The sequence below is a fragment of the Branchiostoma floridae genome, chromosome 16 (genome assembly GCF_000003815.2).
Source record: "Branchiostoma floridae strain S238N-H82 chromosome 16, Bfl_VNyyK, whole genome shotgun sequence".
NCBI classification, from domain to species: Eukaryota; Metazoa; Chordata; class Leptocardii; order Amphioxiformes; family Branchiostomatidae; genus Branchiostoma; species Branchiostoma floridae.
In genome coordinates, this window is record NC_049994.1 from 9,051,142 (window position 1) to 9,063,987 (window position 12,846).

At 41.2% G+C, this 12,846-nt stretch overlaps 1 protein-coding gene across 1 annotated transcript; it reads right to left on the minus strand.

The window, feature by feature from the left end:
• Positions 1 to 10,014: 10,014 nt before the first annotated feature.
• On the minus strand, positions 10,015 to 12,801 carry LOC118403549 (RING finger protein nhl-1-like). Its single transcript, XM_035802283.1, has 2 exons — positions 12,378 to 12,801; positions 10,015 to 11,701 (listed from the first exon to the last, which is right to left on the minus strand). Exons 1-2 carry the CDS (start codon positions 12,707 to 12,709, stop codon positions 10,015 to 10,017), a joined length of 2,019 nt encoding a protein of 672 aa, XP_035658176.1. The 5' UTR covers positions 12,710 to 12,801.
• Between the last annotated feature and the right edge of the window lie 45 nt (positions 12,802 to 12,846).

Genomic DNA, 12,846 nt, shown 5'->3' on the forward strand with positions numbered 1-12,846 from the left:
TTTCACTTGCTTAATAGGTTGATGCTATGGAGGATGGTACCCAGGCTAGACTTTGGCAGGCGACCGTCAGGCCAAGGCAAAACAATCATAAACCATCAAGTAATCGGAAAATTGCGCGTGAACGCATTGTCAGTGACGTCTACAACGAGGCTATATCATGAGAAGCGGTTGCTTATGAATCAAACAACGATCAATGACATTTCATAGTTAGGCTGCATTTCCTTAGCCCCCGGCCCATTCGGCAATTTCGCTGCGACCTCGATTTCTGCCATTGACTTTATAACTAGAATATTATAAAAATTTTAGTGTGTGACTAAAACAAAGACAACGAAACTCACAAAACGTAGTAAGGTTGCAATGCGGCCGCCGCGAGATTGACTTACTAGTGGACTTGAAGCGGAATATCAGATATATTTGAATGTTGTGCTCTTGTACCTAGGTGGCTTTTGGTTCAAAGCTGAAACAAAATGGCACGATGATTCTGGAATCCAGCACACCATGGAAGAAGACATTCTATGAAGAAGAAAACAATTCGGCTTTTGACGAGTTTATAGTTTTTGACTCGACGCCAACGTACTTGCCATTTACGAACAGCAGTGTGACCTCTGATGCCTTACCAGGAACTACCACATTTCTGTTAACCGCCGGTAAGTAATTATAATGCTGAACCAAAAAAAGCAATTACTCTTGAAAGAAACTGGATATGATTTTGGAAACGGTCAGACGTTTCGGATAGCATCCTCTATCTTTCTTCAGTGACACAGACTGTTTCCAAAATCATATCCAGTTGCTTGAGTAACTGCTTTTTGGCCTATCTTATAAGCTGGATGTCTAACCTTAATCGACGAGACTGCAGGTTTATGATTTTTCAGATACCATTTCCTAAAATCATGAATGTTCAGAGCTATGTATTGTTGCTGATGCTCTTCTGATTTTCATGGCATTTGACATAAGGTCATTTTTTTTCATCATCAATCTTCATATACAGACCTAAATGAGTGTGCAAAGAAACCATGCAAACATGGAGCCTGCAAGGACAGAGATGAGGGATACAAATGTACCTGCTCACCTGGATGGACTGGACAGAACTGTCAGCAAGGTGAGTTATTTTTCTTAGCTATTTTATCCTGCATATTCAATATCTACAATCTAATATCTACCTGATCTCTCTAGTCTAATAATTACACAATATTTCATTCATTACACAGACATTGACGAGTGCACTAAGAATCCATGCCAACAAGGACACTGTGTGAACGAAAATGGCGGCTACAAATGTACCTGCTTACCTGGATGGACTGGACAGAAATGTAAAAAGGGTGAGTAGATTTTCTAGACTATTTTATTTAATTTTCACACATTCAGCATCTACCATTGAACAGTGAGCTACTCATTTTGAGTTAGCAATATCAAGATATTTTACTCATTTACAGACATCAATGAGTGCACCAAGAACCCATGCCAACACGGACGCTGTGTGAACAATGATGGTGGCTACAAATGTACCTGCTCACCTGGATGGACTGGACAGAACTGTAACAAGGGTGAGTAGATTTTCTAGACTATTCTATTTAATTTTCACACATTCAGCATCTACCATTGCCCATTTTGAGTTAGCACTATCAAGATATTTTATATATTTACAGACATTAATGAGTGTAAGAGGAAACCATGCCGGCAAGGACGCTGTGTGAACAATGATGGTGGATACAAATGTACCTGCTTACCTGGATGGACTGGACAGAACTGTAACCAAGGTGATGTCTGCATTTTGGGTCTATGTGTTGTTACACATGATTCAGGCCACCTAATCAAATAAGCACTTTCGTGGCTTTTTTTAGAAATCTAATGGGTTTCGTGGGTTTTTTTTTTCAGAAATCTAATGGGTTTGTATTTATTTCGCAATTTAGGAATGATGTTTCTTTTCTTATCCAATACAGACATCAATGAGTGTACCAGGAACCCATGCCAACATGGTCGCTGTGTGAACGAAAATGGCGGCTACAAATGCACCTGCTCACCTGGATGGACTGGACAGAACTGTCAGCAAGGTGGGTTTTTTTCTAGACTATTTTAACCTTTTACATTCAGCATCAATAGTTCAACATTGACTTACTCTCTCAGTGTTAACAATTACACAATATTTCATTAATTACACAGACATTGACGAGTGTACCAGAAACCCATGCCAACACGGACAATGTGTGAACGAAAATGGCGGCTACAAATGCACTTGCTCACCTGGATGGTCTGGTCAGTACTGCAACCGAGGTGAGCAATTTTTCTAAACTAATTCATTTTATTTTCACACATTCAGCTCTCTACCATCGAACAGTGAGCTACCCATTTTGAGTTAGCAATATTAATATATATTTTTTTTTATTTGCAGACATCAATGAATGTATCAGCAACCCATGCCAACATGGACACTGTGTGAACAAAGATGGTGGATACAAATGTACCTGCTCACCTGGATGGACTGGACAGAAATGTAACAAGGGTGAGTAGATTTTCTAGACTATTTTATTTAATAGCCCGGTTGGGCAAAAATTGTACAATAAAGGTCTTCATTCAATTTAATTCTCACACATTCAGCATCTACCATTGAACAGTGAGCTACTCATTTTGAGTTAGCAATATCAAGATATTTTACTCATTTACAGACATCAATGAGTGCACCAAGAACCCATGCCAACACGGACGCTGTGTGAACAATGATGGTGGCTACAAATGTACCTGCTCACCTGGATGGACTGGAAAGAACTGTCAGGAAGGTGATGTCTACATTAGGGTCTATGTGTTGTTACGCTTGATTCTGGCCACCTAATAAAATAAGCACTTTTGTGACTTTTTTTAAGAACTCTAATGGGTTTGTATTTATTTCAAGATTTAGGAATGATATTTCTTTCCTTATCCTATACAGACATCAATGAGTGTAACAGGAATCCATGCCAACATGGTCGCTGTGTGGACGAAAATGGCGGCTACAAATGCACCTGCTCACCTGGATGGACTGGACAGAACTGTCAGCAAGGTGAGTTTTTTCAAACGTTACTTTAAAAGGTTAAAACATCTTATGATATATCCCAAACGTCACAATCCATATTGACTCTGGTCAAATCTCGAGCTCATGATTAAGTTATGATCTATTTCTTTTAACATGTCCTGCTTTGAATGTTTTTGATTAGCAAGTATCAAACCTCTTAGCTTAAGTTGACTTTCAGATTCAGTCATCTAAATTTATATATTTTTCCGTATCATTATCTGAAGATAATGGTCTTTTCTTTACATTTATGAAGGATATTGCATTTATTGCCATGCAGATATCGATGAGTGCACCAGGAAACCATGCCAACATGGACACTGTGTGAACAAAGATGGCGGCTACAAAATATGTACTTGCTCAGCTGGATGGACTGGACAGAACTGTAACCAACGTGAATGAATGATTTTATTTGTAAAACATTGCAGCTTGGTAGCTGAATTGCGAGTTACATTACAATAATTGTGGGTTATCTCCACATACATAAATTAGAACAAACATCGTGAATAAAACTAGGCTATTGAATCTCTGCATAAATCTGCATACATGGTATTCCGACAGTTTAGTACACAAAGATATTGTTTGAAAAGAAGCTAGGCTAATACAGACGTACTAATAGTCTCTAACATTGTACTAGTAGTCTCTAGGATACACTTTCGGACACTAGTGGCCACTTGCATACAACAAATCTAATGCGCGTGGAATGAAGGATAACGCATGTCTTTTAGTCTTGCTTATCATTTTTGCACAATATGGTCTTCTGCTACGAAGACCGTAGTGAGTGTCCGCGGACCTGGTTAAGAATGCCCAGAGAGGAGAAGACTCATCCTGAAGGATATGTTCTAGAGTTCTCAGTGTAGCTCTCTCACGTCTACTAGCTAGTGTTGGGATAGAGTCAACAGGAAGTCCAATGATTCTCATACACCGCTTTTGAACAGATTCAAGAGAGTCCGAAAGATGATTTGGCAATCCTCCCCACACAGGGCTCGCGTACTCGAGGATAGGTCTAATAAACGTCAGGTAAATCTGGGTTAGGACGTCTACAGAGAGACCCGCTTTCTTAGCGATGCAAAGGTAGTAAATCCTCGGTCGGACTCTGCTCAGCATGTATTGTATGTGAGCATCCCAGGTGAGGTCATAAGAAATGTGAACACCAATGTGAGCTCCTTTCTAAGACTCCTGCATTTTTGATTTAGGAGGAGACTAACTATTTCTTATTCAATCCTCTTCTTTTATTCTCAAAAGTTACTGTAGATTTTTTTAATTTTGTAGACACTTTAACCAGTTCGTATGTCATTTTCTTCCGGAGGGCTCTTTGGGGGACTTTTGAGCGTGACCACTACATGTCCCCGCGGTCCAAAAACGACAGTTCCTCTTTTTTTTTTTTTTTTTTTTACTCAATGGTCACCACGTAACAAGGCCTGAAGGCCACTCAAGGTTACGGATTACATGATTGGAACTAGGTACTCATTTTCACCTGAGTGAAGTGAGGAAAGTCGTGTAAAGTGCCTTTCCCAAGGGCACAAGATCGGTAACACAGCAGGCGGATTCGAACCCGCAACCTCTCGGTCACGGGCCGAAGAAACTGCCACTGCGCTACACGGTCCTGGGTACCGGGTTCATTCAAGTCCAAATAGGCACGAGTCCCAGTAACAAAATAGACGCCGTAACCTACCCCTGGGAAACATCGAGGTGTACCCACGATACCCGGCAGTCCACCGGGATATATTTGTGGCTACAACCACATTTTACCTCCATTAAAAATAGAGGCATTTGTTTTTTTGCCTGCGTTTGTGTTTCTGGATATTTGCGTTTACCATGACTTTAGAAGTTCTGATTAGATTCTTATGATGTTTGATATGTGGACAGGGATTGAGAAGACAAAGGTTAAGGTCGATTTTGGCCCCCCTGGTCTGTGACCTTGGTACTGCAGCAGAACTTCTGATTTTTGTGTCATTTGTCCTTGACATGCCAATTTGGTCTTGTTGTTTTAGCTTACCACTGTTTGTTGATTCAGCCAAACCATGCGAGCGTGGGTGGACTGGGTACAAAAACCACTGCTACAAGCATGTGAGAGACAAAGTCAACTGGGACACAGCAAAGTCACGATGCCAGAGATACGGCGCAAACCTTGCGTCCATCACAAGTGCTGAGGAGAACAACTTTATAGCAAATCTCATCAAGAATGGTGGGTAAAAATGTTGATATGATTCTTTTTGTTACTGTCAATAATTCAATCTTTGCATCTTTGGTTTGAAATTTATTCTTGCCTAGACCGAAATGGGTTAACATTGTACAGAAAAAAACTGCAGACCTGTTACTCTGAGCCCATGAAGAGTCATATGAACATAGCCAAAGGATACTAAAAACGCTCAGTTTGACTCTACCAATTACTCGCACCAAAATATTCAGGCCCGGTGCCGTTACTGGTACTGGACAATGAAACAGAATGACACTACTGACAAATTGTTTTTGCGTCACTATATTAGGATAACTTGTTGTATATGAGCATCTCTTACTTTTAAATTAAATGTAGTGGTCTTTTGAAACTAATACCGATGATTTTGTGATGAGCCAACAGTTGTGAATAAAAAAAACAAATATAATTATGTAACAGCAATAGGAGCAATTCAGCCTAGTGCCACCAGTACCATTTTTAACTGATTGATTGATTGATACCAAACATTGATTTGGGGAGGAAAAGGAAAGGGATTACCTCCACTTGCCAATGCAATGACTACGACCCACTGCCCTTAGCCAGTGCAAGATGACATCCCATAAGCTGATTGGACGGGAGAACAATGGACCACGCTCTGATTGGTCAAATCTATCCCAGTGCATAACGATATCCTGTAAGCTGATTGGCCATTGAACCCTATACTCTGATTGGCCATATAGATAGTGCAATATGATATCCTGTTACCTGATTGGCTATCTCCTGCCCTAACTGCTCAGGGCGCACTGCCCTAACTAGAGTAGAGGCTATAAAAGCCAGTGCGGTACCACTCTCTTGTCATTCTGATGAAGACATTTGAATAAAAGGTCGAAACCGGTAAACCGTTGTGTCTCAGCCGTCATCCTTCTGACGCCTTATCGACCATACGACCCACTGCCCTTATGTCTAATGGAATCTGCATGCCAATGTGAAATAAGACAAAACGATAATGGACAACAGTCCAAACAATGTGGTACTCCCTTGAATTTATGAAGCATGAAGCATGCCACATTAGTGTCTGACAAATTCATGTTTGCACCTTATCGCAGCTCCTAAAGGGCCTCAACGACATGTCGTCTTGTTCGGATTGAGACGCCATGATGATGACTTCAGATGGGTGGATGGGTCACGTCTTACCTACACCAATTGGGCTCCAGGACAGCCTGACGATTTTTGGCTTTACTTTGGGCAGGACTGTGGTGTAATGTACTCCAGGGTAAGACCATACTTTTTTTCTTTCATCTATATTGTAAGGATTCCAGCAGCATAGCTGAAATGTGCAAATTATCTAAAAGCAACATATGAAGTTGAGTGTATTCTAAACGAGACAATAAACATGGAGAGATTTTTCTTATAGCCTATAATTAGTTTTATGGCATTTTTAGTTAACTGACCCTACACTGTGTGCAGCAGGCTACAGATTTTCTCCCCAGACTATTATGATTATGTTACTGTTTTGGTATGGATCTTTAAATCAAGCTTTTTTTTAAAGAAAAAAAAACGTATAAAAGCTTACTTGACATTGTGTATTACTAACCCTCTGATATATTGAACATTTCAACAGAAAGAAAGATCTTATTTGGTAGGAGGGGGAGAGAAAGGGCAGTGGGATGACAACAAGTGCAGGACCAAACTTTCCTACGTTTGCAAGAAGCCAAAATGAGTAAGTATCAATAAATTTGCAATCTATGCTGAAAAATGTCTAAACCAAGGGACACGAAATCCTGAGAGTTGGATCCAGGGAAGACTGTTGCTTTTTTTTTATTTTCAGAAATCAGAATAAAAGATGGTACAGGACTCTTATTCTGTATGTACTGAAAAGCTAGCTCTCAATGGTATAGAAGTTCTGTCCTATGTATACACTCATCATTAAAGACTTAACGTTAGATCTACAGTGTTAAGAAGTAACTGTTGAAAAAGTCGTAAGGCCATTTTCCTGGTTGTTAACGTTATATAGTGTAGAAAGAAATTAGGAAAAGGTCAAGATGAGATCAGAAAGTTGAGAGCAATAACTTGAACCAAGGACGTTCTTGCTTGAACAATTAGCTGTTCTTAGGCTGCTCTAAGTGTACCAAGTACCGGTAATGGATTATGTGGCATATGAGATATCTGAAGGAAGTTTAACTTGTTCAAATACAATCTAACATATACGTATTTAGGTGTTTCTACCAGTTCATTCTAGTGATGCTGAAGAAGAATGACGGATGTCACACAAAACATCTCAATTTTTATTGAGAATAGATCAGTTGTAGAGATTACGTTGTATTTGAATATTGTTTACCTGTATGTCAAACTTTCAAAATGAAGTTTAACTTGTGTTTGTGCTCTTAGAAGAACAGTAGCAAGCCATCATTATAAAGAAAGCCAGTGTTACACTCCATCGTCACAGACGAAATTCAAAGTGACACTAAAATTTTCATGAAGACAATATAGGAAAGATATTTTCAAAATATCAACTTCATAACTAAATGGTTAACTACAGAAATATAGCAGCACACATTTATGAAAATAGTTACCTGACTTAATTTAGACAATGTTTAAACCATATAAACCAGTATTTCATCTAATTTAATGTTGTTTTCTTTGTGCTTCATTTTACGTTTGTGTAACAGTTGCTTATGTTTTCTTGTGTAGACTGGGGCTTCTCTGGAAAACCAGTTTGTTTGATGCTGAAGGATGATAAATAAGTAAAAAAAGACAGATTTAGAGGTTTGCAAAATATTTGACAAAAGACTAAATTCAGGAGAGTCACTTTAAACTTTAACTAAATGGTGTTTAACATAAATGAGTGATAGCTAGCCTGGGTACCATCCGGAAAGTAGTTCGCTCCGGCGTTCATCATATACTATATACAGTCGCTTCTAGCTCTGACGTTCATTATACACTATATATACAGTCGCTTCTCTGTGTTTCCGACGGATAGCAGAAGCGAACATAGGAGCGAACTACTATCCGGATGGTACCCAGGCTTGGTGATAGCAGTGTATAGACTGAATAGATTTTAAAGTTTATTCCGACGAGTATGAATCTTCATAGTGATTGTTGACTAATGTATACCTACTAATAGTTTCTTGACTTAATTCAGATAATGTTGAGGTTATATAATGTTATACTTAAACAACGATACAGTACATACAAAATTTATTGTTATATTTCAGCCATACCATAGGTATGGTGAAATATTTTGTATTCGTAATGTTTCTTCTTCTTCTTTCTTTCTCCTGTCAAATCTTCAAAGCGAATCATCTCCGCCGTTCCTGAACCAAATGACTTGAAATTTGGCACAAGGGTAGAGTGGGCCAATATCCTCATGCTTTTTTTTTCTTCATTTTTTAATACCTGCTTTTGAAATGATTTTATTGAGGTTTATGGCAATTTTTGGACCAAAACTGTAGATTTTGGCCCCCTGTACCATGGTATTACATCCGAATCAAGATAAAAGCTCCTTGATCCGAATGACCTTAAATTTGGCACAGAGGTGCCCTAGATACTTATTCAAAGGATCCATGTATAATATCTGGTGTAAATCATTTCAAAATGGCTCATTTAGGCGGTTTTTGTGGGAGAGTTTTGATTTGTGAGGCTAGAGTGCCGAGGTCAACGACCTCTAGGTCATTCTGGGGGACAGGTGTTACCTACCTAGTCCATAGACCACCAGGTGGTTGGGGGGACAAGGTAAATCCAATTAATAACCAGCTAATGAGCGAGTGCTGTATGAGTCCATTGTTGGAAAGGGGTGTTTTTTTTAAATTTACTTTTAGAGTTTGGTGATAATGCCAATGCTTTTTTTTAGCCGAAGCATTTTTGCACTGATCCACTTGACATAAGACTACTACTGGGTCAGTCCATTCTTGCAAATAGGGGGATTTTTAAATCAAGTTTTGGACATGGGTGATGATTCCAAATTACATTTGTTGAATGGAAGTTGACCCCCACTGAGGAAGATTCGGCAGCCAATCAGCAATCCTGGTATTATCTTGAAGAGTCCATTCATGTACGGGGGATTTTTTTAAAAAATTCAATTTTGGCCTGGGTTGCCTATAATATAAAATGACATATATTCAGTATTTCTGGACTGGACTATTGTGCAATCTTAAACAGGGTGTGCTGGAAGATTCCTTTCTTCCACGAAGGGGGGTATTTTTTTAAATTCATTTTGTGGACTTTGGTGATTATGTCAAAGTCCTATTTTAGCGGATGTATTTTTGGATCGCTCCACTTTACATAGGGGTATAACAGAAAGAGCCTATTTTTGCACAGAGGAGGATTTTTTTTCAAATTCACTTTTGGACGGCCGGCTGCGATTCAAAATTCCATTTCTTAGCGGAAGTGTTTTTGGACTCGTCTATTTTACCTCTCTCCGTGTAGTGCACTGGAAGAGTCTATTCTTGCAGGGGTTTTGTACGATTCATTTCTTCTCATAAGTGTGATTAGTAGTTAGAAGTCATTTTAAGCAGAAGTGTTCCATTTTTGCACATGTGTAAATTTGGAACAGTCTATTACTGCATGGGAAGGGAGATGGCTGAAATATGCTGTATTTGCTCTCAAGCAAATGTCGGTCTTTCTAGTTTTTATGTGTTTCTGTGAAGGCAAGAAAAAAATATATTGCGAGGTGAGCTGTTCTGACTGATGCCTTGGCTGTGCAAAGAGTCTTCCAACTACTGTCACTGCAGTGGGCTTGCACTACCAACCTGGTTACCTCACCTGTTGGTGTTTACACGAAAAGGGGATTCCTTTTAAACACTGTGACTAGAACTTACAGAAAAATCTCTTCAGATAGATTTTCTTGAGCTGGGAACTCCAAGACCTTGGACACTTTTCCCTTGTCGGCGATACGAATTGTCTTCCATCGAACAAAGTTCTGATTGGAGCCGAGTCGTGACGCAGCCGGTGTTAGAGAGGGTTCTTTTGCTGTCTCTGATCGCTGTGCTGTGCTTGGTGCTGTGTCGGATTGCTGTCCATGTGCTGTGTCGGATTGCTGTGTAGATCTGATAGCTGTTTCTGATTGCTGTGCAGTCTTTTGAGGTGTCTCTGATTGCTGTATAGGTCCTCCTGTCGTGTCTGATTGAGGTGGAGACATTGGACCTGTCTCTGATTGTTGTGTAGATCCCTTTCCTGTATCCGGTTCAAGTGTGGGTATTCGAGGAATCTCTGACTGCCGCGAAGGCTTTTGAGCTGTTTTTGATGAAATTGTAGGTACTGGAGTCGTGTTTGAATGCTGTGTAGGTCTTGTAGCTGTATCTGGTGCCTGCACAAGTTCTCTTGTTGTGTTTAATTGCTGTGTAGGCCTCGCAGACTCACTCATTTGCCTTGTCATACTTGTCTGATTGCTGGCAGGTGTCTCAGACTGCTGTGTAGGCCTTGTAGCTGTCCCTGTCATGATAGCTGTGTCTGATTGCTGTGAATGCCTTGTAGTTGTCCATGATTGCTGTGCAGACCTGGCAGCTGTCTCGGGTTGTTGTGCAGACTTGACTGCTGCTTCAGGTTGTTGTGTAGATTCTCTCGTTGTGTACGATTGAAGTGTAGCATTCGCAGGCTCGCTTACTTGCCTTCTGATATGTGGCACAGACTTGGTGTTCTCGTTTGGTGTTTCATGAAGAGAGAAACTGCGATTGGGAACCCAGGAGCCGTTCTTTTGCTTCTCGTCACTGTACCTCGCCGAGGCTGGCCGGTTCCTATTGCCTTGGAAAATCCCCGCCCGTATTCCCTTCTCATTTTCCCTTTCCCAGTCGTACTTCGGAGAAGACCCCGTTTCGTGACCGTTGTGGGAAACGGATCCAAAGTGAAAGGTATGTTCTTGCATATGTGAAACAACCCTAGACGACTGCGTTATGACCTCCGGGTTGTTCGTTCTGTGAACAGGTTTCTCGCCTCTTTCAAAGTATCCCACAAGACGTTCCTCAGCTGTGGTCGTTGGTATGAATGTTGCCTGAAATCCCGATGAATGTTTGACAGGCCTGTTCATGGTCTCGTACATTATCTTCAGCTTCTCTGAGATCTCTCCGTGCCGGTTGACATCCACCAACCCGCCGCGAGCCAGCTCTCTCTCCGCTTCAACGTCAAACGTCAGCAGAGTTTCTACCATGCTTTCCAACTCTTTCCTCTTCTCGGTCATGTCAGAAAAGTGTTTATGATACATCGTGTCTAACTCTTCCTGCAGTGCGTCTCCCTCTACTTGGATAGCTTGTATTCGTTCATGCACAAGTGCTTCGATGTGGCGTTCCATGGCGTTTTTCTGTGGCAGAATCTCAGTGATGGAGTTACGGACTGCCTGTAAATTTGTGACGGCTGTAGCAGACCTCTGTCGCTGGTCAGACAGAGCGGTGCCGACTCGTTCCTTCATCCTCTCTATCTGCTCCTCTATGTGACTCACCTTGTGTGCGTTGTGGTTCCCCCTGGGACACTCCCTGCACAGCGGCTTCTCACACGTCTGGCAGTAAAACCTGTGGAGGCAAAGTTTGAACCTTTGTTTATTCACGAAAGCTCAAATTGGACTGCAGGCCGCTTTTCATTGAGGTGATGAGAGAAGAGGCCAGGGCTAGAAAAAGTACGGCACTTGACAAGTCAGCCTGACACCTTAGTGGCCTAGTATCCACATTATGCTAGGTCCTGTACGCTCCTCTGATAATTTCAGTGTCAAATATCTCAATGCCAATCGTTTCTCTGTGATTTGATGCCTGATTATTTTCCGGGGAAGCGATCAGAGGAGAAGACTGGGATAGATACCATGTTAGCACTTACGTAGAGCACATTCAAAATATTGTAGTTCCCATAAATACTGCAGAATCTTTCTTTCATTTAACTTAAGTTGGATTACCAAACATACTACAGGAAAAAGTACATTGTATTGTCATGCACATCGTTGTTGCCGTGTAAAAGCAACTACTGGTTGTAGTTTTCATGCAATATTCAGTTTACTGATTAGTGGCATTTGAAAATGTTAGGTAAAAGATCACTGGGCTTTCTAAGCGTTTTGATTCAGTGCTGAAATTAACACTGCTTCATTTTCAGAGTTGATTCACAGAAAATGTGATGTGTACCCAACAAATCTCTTCTCACTGTATCTAAATGTAAACGATGAATGTATGAATTATGGTGTATAGAAAAAAAGATCCGAACCTGATGGGCGCTCGCTGGTGAGTCAAACATTCGTTGATGACGTAGGGTGTGACGTAGGGCTCCTCTATGGTCCTGACCTTGAAGGACAGTCTGCTGAGGAAGACGTCCTCGGGGAAGCCGGACACGCCGCTCACGGGGACGGCGACGTCCTGACGGCAGGACGGGCAGGGGAACGTCAGGTAGCTCCCGGCACACCTGGCGACGCACGTCTCACAGTAGGTGTGGTGGCACGGCAAGGTGCGCGGCTTGACGTAAGGACGTCTGCACAGCGGACACGTGAGGAGGTCGGTCTGGATCTGAAGCCGTATGTCTTGGCCGGGCATGGGGTCCATCCTTCAGGATCTAACACAACATAAGAACAGTTTGTAATATTGCAGTTCCTACAATAACCGCATCGAGGCGTTTCTACTACGTAAGGATCACCTCTCCATAACCCCTATTTAATAATCTCCAAGCAGATTCCTCCGGG